This window comes from Otolemur garnettii, unplaced genomic scaffold, assembly GCF_000181295.1.
Source record: "Otolemur garnettii isolate 467f Iridium unplaced genomic scaffold, OtoGar3 scaffold00009, whole genome shotgun sequence".
In the NCBI taxonomy this organism is placed as follows: Eukaryota; Metazoa; Chordata; class Mammalia; order Primates; family Galagidae; genus Otolemur; species Otolemur garnettii.
Genome location: NW_003852404.1, coordinates 11,293,377 through 11,302,258, shown reverse-complemented (window position 1 = coordinate 11,302,258; position 8,882 = coordinate 11,293,377). Strand labels below are relative to the sequence as shown.

The window sequence follows — 8,882 nt, the reverse complement described above, 5'->3', positions numbered from 1 at the left end:
GGTATAATCCAATTTATGTTTTTTTAAAAATTAACATCGGCATTTGTACATATCTGTTTATACATGTACACGTGGGGGGGGGATGTGGCAAAGTGCTGCATCCCTGCAGGAGAGGGAATTGCTTCTGTGTGGAGGGTTTACTGTGAGTAACGTGAGGTGTTACATCCTTCAGACTGAGAAAGGAAAAAGATCACTGTCGACCCTAGGGAGGAAAAAATGTATACACACACAAACATTATATTAAAAATTTCATTTTAATTTACTATACATATTTAAATTTTAGAAAGTTGTTAGGTAGATGCACTTTCTTCTGTTGGTTTAGTTTGATCTTCAGTCACCTGTAAAAACACAAATAGCTTTACTTTCCTAATCAACAGTTTTACCCTTCACCCACCATTTGCAGTACCTCACTCCACAGTACTTTTTCTATAATGACTCTCTGTCTTCCTCCTTCAATAGTAATTATCACTGACATAAGAGAGAAAGACGTAAAGGCCAACTCACCAATATAACTTATCCTATAAAGTATAGTAAGTCCATAACTAGGAATTCCTAGCTAGGCTTCTCAAGTTTGTCGTTTTTATTTTTCATCGACAAAATCATTTACTATAAGGTAAAACACCTGTAATGCTGCGAAAAGTTATCTTAAATCAATATATTTTCTTTTGAGGTATAATTATATTTAGAATAAACATATTACAGATTTAGTCTAGAAAGATACCTATTTATTTTATTTCTATTCTGTGTCACTCAGACTCATCAAACAAACAGGGCTAAAGTTGAATTCCTCAACACCCCGCAATTTTCCCCACCTCCTACATTATCTACCTCAATAAAATGTTCTGCCCAGCTGCCTAAACCCAGCAGTCAAGAATCCACTCCCTTTTCACCTGCAGATTCCACCAACAGTCTTACTAATTTGGCCTAAGGAATTCTCATTCTTGCTACCATGGCTGTACTTCAGGACTTCATTCTCTTCTATCTCCTTATTAGAATCCTTGGCTTACTCCATGCTGTCCTCAGAATAAACTTAAAGAGAAATAGCTGATGGGCATGTCACTTACCTACTCAAAATTCACCAGTTACCCTCTGTCACCCTAGGTGAGTAGGGGAAGAGGGTCCACAGCCTGGAAGACAAGCCCCTCTATGCTATCCCCAACAAGTGGCATGACATGTACATTCAAATTCATCTTACATTCACTATGTTCTCCATTCCTCTAGACAAGCGGCTTCCTTGAGATAACCTCCAACCCATGACCCAACAAATTATCTCCCTGGCCCATTTTACTCATCCTTTAAAACCAGCTGAACAGAATCTAATTCCTGGGAATGTTCTTTAACCAATCCCCCAGCTTAGTTTGGGTCCTTCCCTTCTTTATGCCAAAGCCCCATACACTGAACTAGACTGCCTGTTTGTAAGTCCAGTGATTCCAGTAAAGTGACTTCCTTTAGGCAGTGGGCATATTGTATACATTTTTGTACCTCCAGAACATAACAGTGGCTGGCACACAATAAACACTCAATAAGTCTGTGTTAGTTCAATGAAAGAACATGAGTTTAATCCACTCCCTTTGGACAAGCAAAAGGGAGAGTGGAAGAAAAAGCAACTAAACCAGAATAAATATTTCAAAAACATCTACTGACTGACTTCGGGAGATATTCTAGGTGAGTTACTATCCCTACTGTTTTTCTACACTTTTCTTTGCTTTAAAATACTCAGTTATTCTTGCTTCTTGAGTTTCTTCTTAGATATTCATTTCTTCTCTAGTTTCTTAAACTAAAATGATCACTGTGACCAACCAAAAAGGCCAAATTTTCAATATACTCAAATATACATTCTTCTCATGAGAAAAAAAGTACACAGCCTTGGGGTGGTGCCTGTGGCTCAAAGGAGTAGGGTGCCAGCCCCATATACCAGAGACGGCAGGTTCAAACCCAGCCCTGGCCAAAAACTACAAAAAAAAAAAAAAAAGTACACAGCCTTTACACAAATACTATGGCTAAGTCCCTAAACAATAATTTCTAGATGTAAATTCATTAATAAAGCCTAGGCATATATGTCATTATCAAAAAGTCAATGAACACTTCTTGGGTAACCACCCCCGCCACATGTTTTATGTTCAAAATTTGGGGTTATACAAATAAAAGAAACCCTGAATGGGTTAAAAGACTGAATATAAATGTACCAGCAAAGAAAACAACCAAAAACAAGGTGGGGAAGTATACAACCAGGTATAAAATTTATGAACGAATAATTATTTGCTAGGAGGTTATCCTGAGACTGTTCCAGGGAGAATATGCGACTCAGGCAGAGTACTGAAGAATGAGTGTCATGTAGACAGACAGGAGGAAACAGAGACCAGACAGAAGAACTGTCATGAAGACACAGACTTGAAAGTGAGTCTGGAGTGTGCTGCTCAGTGTGCCTGCAAGCCCGACTGCAGCGTCTGCAGAGTGGCCAGAAGTTCAGGGTACGGAGGAGGCCAGCGAGGCCAGATTATCTGACAGCCGAGGAAGTAAAAGAGCAACACTCGGCCTACAAAATAGTGAATAGGGATAGTCATGGTCAAGAAACATAACCACTCCTACTTATGAAATATAAGTGCTAATAACAGAATAGACTACAGAAACACAAACATTCAAATGTGGCTTTTCAGAACATTTGCTCTTTTAGTGTCAGTAGCTAAGGCAGCTTTAAAGTATATCTGACAAATTTTAATCCTTTAAATGTTTATTAAGTTTACAAAACTTTTTATTACTTCTTTTGTCTTTTTCTTATTTTCTTTCTTTTTTTACTTTCCCCCTTTGTTGCTTAATTATGATGAAAATCTCTTTATAGAAAAGTACTCATTAGCTGTCAAAACCACTTACCATTTTCCGAGATCTTTCCAATAGCTTATCCCATATGGTAAAATGTGCCTTGAAAAGAAAAAATTTGCTATTTAAGTATAGCAGTAAAGCCAAAGTAAAAAGGACTGAGTCTTTATATAGCTTCTAAAAGTAGAACGTAAATAAATTAAAAGCTAGGCAGTACTAATGTAGCTAAATGGGGGGAAAGTGGCCCAGAGTAGGGAAGAGCACCATACACAACAGCTACTTGGTTTAGCACTTAGGAAACAAGACTGAAGTATTGAATATTTCATTTTTCCTCCTTTTTTCCCTCTTAATCATTTCCATTACAGAAAACATTACTTCTAATGCAGTAATTCTCAACCTTCCTAATGCCACAGCCCTTTAATACAGTTCCTGTGGGTCGCGACCCACAGGTTGAGAACTGCTGTTCTAATGGGAAGTCAACATCTTCCTCACTTTCCCATACATTGTGGTTCTTTCCTTAAATAGCCAATTTCAACATGTTAGAAGTCAATTCTTCAAATCATAAGTAATCACGAGAAGATGGTCCTTAAGAACCAACTGTGAGGGTAGCGCCTATGGCTAAAGGAGTATGGTGCCAGTCCCATATACCAGAGGTGGTGGGTTCAAACCCAGCCCTGGCCAAAAACTGCAGAAAAAAACAAAAAATGAACCAACTGTGACATTTTCACACTGAAATGGCAGAACCAGAGGATTTAGAAAATTACCCTGAAGAACAAGTAAAATGCAACAAGGAAAATTCCTTCATCCTTGACAATCTTATATAACAGCAGAATGCTTTAAGGAAAATGGTGCAAAGTGTATAATGAGCATATCAATTTGATTAAGTTAAATGAAGGTGATAGATACTAAGACACATGCGTGGGCCAGTGACTACTTCACACTGAATGAGCTCATAGAATCTATGATAAAGGCTCGGCGCCTGTAGCTCATCGGCTAGGGCACCAGACACACACGCCAGAGGTGGTGGGTTCAAACTCAACCCCAGGCCCGCCAAACAACAATGACAACTACAACAACAAAATAGCCAAGTACTTGGGAGGCTGAGGCAAGAGAATCGCTTAAGCCCAAGAGTGGAGCTTGCTGTGAGCTGTGACACCACAGCACTCTACCAAGAGCGACATAGTGAGACTCCATCTAAAAAAAAAATAAATCTATGATAAAAGCTATAATTACTAAATATCAACATGTAAACCCTTCTGGAGAAAGAGGAGCATGGTACTCTTGGTACTCAAAAGGAAAGCCATGTCTGACTCAGGCAGAATAAACAGCTGGTGCAAAGATCCTAAGGTACAGCTGGAATTATAGTGAGTGAGGAAAGTGCTGTGAGATGCTGTCAGAGAGGCAGGTAGGGGCCACATATTGCAGGTAGGGGCCTTTGAGACTGTGTAAAATGTTGGGATTTGTTCAACAGAAGCTATTAGAAATTTTGGGACAGAAAAATTATACAGTAGACTATATTAAAAAGAACATGTTGACTACTACATAGAGAATGCACTGTGGAGGGCAAGGGTAAAACCAAGGACAGGGAATGAAGATAAAGAGGGACTTGGACAAGGGAAGAAACAGTAGATGAGAGGCAGTGGATACATTCAGAATGTTTTATAGTTAAAAGTTGAAAGAACTTGCTGATAGATGGGCTGGGGACATAGCTAAAAAAGAAAGAGAGAAATTAAGGATTGCCTCAAATAACTAGATGATGGGATCATTTACTAAAATGGAGAAAGCTGGTAAAGGAAGCAGATATATGCAGAAAAATCAAATACGTAAAGGATGTGTACTAAAAATGATAGAATAAATGAGTTGAAAGAAGATCTATATAAACAAAAAGTCAGAGGTAGTTCACAGATTGGAAGACAACATACTAAAGATTGAATTCTTTATAGAAAAGCTACAATGTTTAGCATTTGACTACTGACAATTCTCCTCAAATTGCTATCCAGGTTTTCCTCCCAGAATCCCTGCAAGACTGACATAGAAAAGTGCGTCCTAAACATAAATGAAAAGGCAAAAGATTCTAGATAGTTAAAACAGTTTAGATAAAGAACAACAGTGACAGTATTATTCTACCTGATTTCACAACCTATTTCTCGCTAATCAAGACTGTGTGGTATTGGTGGAGGGACAGACGTATGTGATCAATGGAACAGAATAGAGAACCAAAGACAGACACCCAAATACGCCAGGTGATTTTTAAAAAGATGCAAAAGTAATTCAGTGGAGTAAGGAAAGCTTTCTCAACCAATGGTGCAAGAGCAATTTTACATCTGGAGGCCAAAAAAAAAGAGCCACAATTTAAATCTCATACCTTATAGAAAAATTAACTCAAATTGGACCATCGACTTAAATGTAAAACTATAAAACCTGTAGGGAAAAAAAACAGGAGAAAATCTTTGGAATTTAGGGCTAGGCAAAAAGTTCTTAGAACTGACACCAAAAACGTGATGATTAAAAAGGAAAACTGATAAACTGGCTTCATCAAAATTAAAAACTTCTGCTCTGCAAAAAGGCTATTGGGATGAAAAGAACACAGGCTACAAACAAAAAGAAACAGAAATCTGTTAACTACATATACACATATAACAAAGGACAACTAATATCTACAACATATAAAGAATGCTCAAAACTCAACTGTAAAAAGTAAACAATTCAATTAGAACATAAGAAAAAAATAAGTAGACACTTCATCAATGAACATATACAGATGGCAAGTAAGCACATAAAAAGATATTCAACACCAAGAGAAATGCAAATTAAAACTACAATGAGAAATCACTACAAACGTAATAGAACTGCTAAAATAAAAAATAGTGACAGCATCAAATGCTGGCGAGGACAAAGAAAAGCTGGTCATTCAAACATTGCTGGTGAAAAAGTAAGATGGTGTTGCTACTCTGGTACAGAGTTTGGGAATTTCTTAAAGAACTAAATACACACATTTCCGTCTGACCCTGCAATTGCACTCCTGGCCATTTATTCCAGGACAGAAATGAAAATGCATATTCACAGAAACCTGTATACAAATTTCAGTTTTATTCATAACAGCCCCAAACTAGAAGCCCAGATGGTCTTTGATTAAATAAACTGTGGTATAACCACACCAAGGAAAACTGCTCAACAAGAAAAAAGAAGAAACTACTCATGACTTGACTGAACCTCCGGAGTACTATGCTAAGTAAAAAACGCCAACCCCCCAAATTACAAACTATTTGATCGCCTTCATGTAACAGTCCTGACATGACAAAATTATAGAACCAGAAAGCATAATAGAAGTTGCCAAGGGTAAGGAGACAGGGACATGGGGACATCAGGAGGAAGGGGATGCAAATGGATACGGCGATAAAAAGCCAACCTGAGGGTTCCCGCAGTGAAGGAATCGTTCTGTACTTTCATTTTATCGTTGTCTGTATCCTGGTCGTGACACTGCATTCTAGTTTTACAGGATGCTACCACTGAGGAAACTGGGTAAAGGTACATGGGATCTCTCTGTATTCATTTCTTCTAACTGAAATTATCTCAAAATGAAAAATTTAAATCAAAGACAAAAAACCAGCAAGGGATGGGAGCAATGTGGAAAATGATAGGCTTTGGGACATGAATAGATCGTTAGGATTAGACACAAGAACATGCCAAATGTAAGGCCAAAGGTACTCCAGGAAGCTCTTCCCAGTATACAATCCAATGCCTCCTCGATGCATCCTCACCTATGGTCATTTGAAAAATTAGAAATACTATCTCATTCTCTGGTTTCTCTTCAGATCATAAAGTCTTTCGCCTTTTACTTAAAATGCTATCTCAATTTAGTTTAACTGTTTCAACTAATGTTTCCTCTATAATTATATGTTTATACCCTGAACAAACTTATTTTTAATCATAAATCCAAGTTTACAAAATACTAGTGTAAAACAACTTAAGAAAAATGAAAATTTATATCCTTCAAATTGATAAAAAAAAATCAAGTCCAGAACTGCATCTATACCCAAACTGGAAGACCTGGAACATTAAGCTTTACTTACTCTCAAGTGAACAGGTAAAGAGAGACCCTGGAACCTTCGCAGAAGACTTGGAGGGGCGGGCTGAAGATTATGAACCGCTGACACTTCATACTGGAAACAAATACTTGTTCTTGGAATAAGAGCGCCTTCACTCACATCAATGAAGTCACCAATTCTGATATGAGTTTAAAAATAACAAATCCTCAATGTCAAATCATTTATATCAGTTTGAAAATAAAATCTTCTCTTAGCTGCTATATCTCTAACCAAGAACATTCAATAAGGTTCAATTCAGTCTCTAATGACTCCTGAAATAATGATCTTAAGAAATGAGGCTAAAATTTTCAAAATATTAACAAAATATTATCAACCAAATTCTTTTCTTAATTAGGACTTATATAAATTTAAAGGTTTTTATGATTTATGGAACACACCACACCATCAATCAGATCTGACTGATAACTTACAACAATAACCTACACAACAGAGTTTAGAATCCAGTAGGACAAACTTTTAGAAACCAAAAGCAGTCTCTAGACTAAAGAGGATGAGTCCAAATCATGGAAAAAGGAGGTTAAGAAAACAGAACCAGGCCATGAAGTCATTTCTACACAATGTGTTGCCTGGGAACTGGCTTCCATAGAGGAATGTCAATACAAACAGTGCACCTTTCTCAACCACACATCAGAAAGCATATTCTGGTTTAACTTACATACATATAACACAAGTAATAACTGGTTAGCATTCACGTTTGGGTGCATACATGAAATACCACGTTCAATTCATACAATGACTATGTTACCCAAGTCCAAAATTAACTCCTAAGAATTATATATCAAACAGCAGTTTTCAGTTTTTGAAATGAAATAAAAAACGGGAAACAATAAAGTGAGAATAGGAGCCCCAACTCTTCCTGAAGAGTATGTAAAGCTTCCATTTACTACCATATCCAACAGTGAACAGAGCAATAGAAAATAAGGTAATACCAAAATAAGGTATAAATTCATCTATTTCAGACTCTCCATTCAAATAACAATAAAGCTAAGTCTTACTCTAAATTAACATAGGAACCAATTTTTAGACTTTTACTTACCTGTGTAGCTTAACTGTTCTCTCAGGGTTCTGAGATGCTTTCTCTTCTATGAAATCTATTTTGTACCTTAAAAGTAGCAAAGAAAAAAAAAATTTTCAACCCTAAATATACAAAAAGATATTTAAAGACCTTCCTTCCTCTTCTGCCATACTTTTTGAGTAGTTTACACTTGGACCCTCACCTGCCTTTAACCTGGTTCCGTGACTCCAGCAAAGTCACGGGTCCTGCCGAGGCACCAGGCTAGCATTCCATCCCATCCATCCCACTTTTCACTCTAAGCACGCTCCGTATGCTAGCTCTGTAATCTGCAAGCATTGGTTACTACTTACGCATATACTTCTAATCCACCTACCTCTTCCGAACACCAAACTATATATCCGAGAATCACCTAGACAACCCACTAGGATGTTCTCCAAATCTCCAACCTGAAAACATTACCACCTCTTTTCCCACCCAAACTTTAACTTCCTCCTAAATTTCCCATGTAAGTACAACACCACCAACAGGTCCAAGTGAAAACCCAGATTTCTTTGATTCCTCCTTCACCCACCATACCCTCTACACCCAATTCATTATCAAGTCCTGTCAATTCTATTGCCCAAATGTTTCCCTAATCTACCCAATTCTGTCAGTATAGATAAAAGCACCGATGGAAATACACATCTTAAGTTAAAACCATGACTTTACCACTTACTATTAAGAACTTTGTCTATTTAATCCAAGGGGCTGGCTCAGCCCTGTGGCTCAAGCGGCTAAGGCACGAACCACATACACCTAAGGTGGCAGGTTCAAATCCAGCCTGGACCCGCCAAACAACAATAATGGCTGCAACCAAAAAATAGCCGGGCGTTGTGGTGGGCGCCTGTGCTCCCAGCTACTTGGGAGGCAGAGGCAGAAGACTCGCTTGAGCCCAGGAGTTG

The 8,882-nt window shown here is 37.8% G+C and overlaps 1 protein-coding gene across 1 annotated transcript in view; it reads right to left on the bottom strand.

Annotated features, from left to right (window-relative positions):
* Nucleotides 1-235: 235 nt before the first annotated feature.
* Nucleotides 236-8,882, bottom strand: part of MRPL39 (mitochondrial ribosomal protein L39) — a 22,535-nt gene continuing 13,888 nt past the window's right edge. The window contains exons 7-10 of the mRNA XM_012801593.2: nucleotides 7,963-8,028; nucleotides 6,891-7,044; nucleotides 2,872-2,919; nucleotides 236-338 (exon numbers count right to left, since the gene is read on the bottom strand). Of these exons, the coding sequence (XP_012657047.2) occupies nucleotides 291-338; nucleotides 2,872-2,919; nucleotides 6,891-7,044; nucleotides 7,963-8,028 (316 nt within the window). The 3' untranslated portion in view covers nucleotides 236-290. The remainder of the gene's footprint in view (nucleotides 339-2,871; nucleotides 2,920-6,890; nucleotides 7,045-7,962; nucleotides 8,029-8,882) is intronic.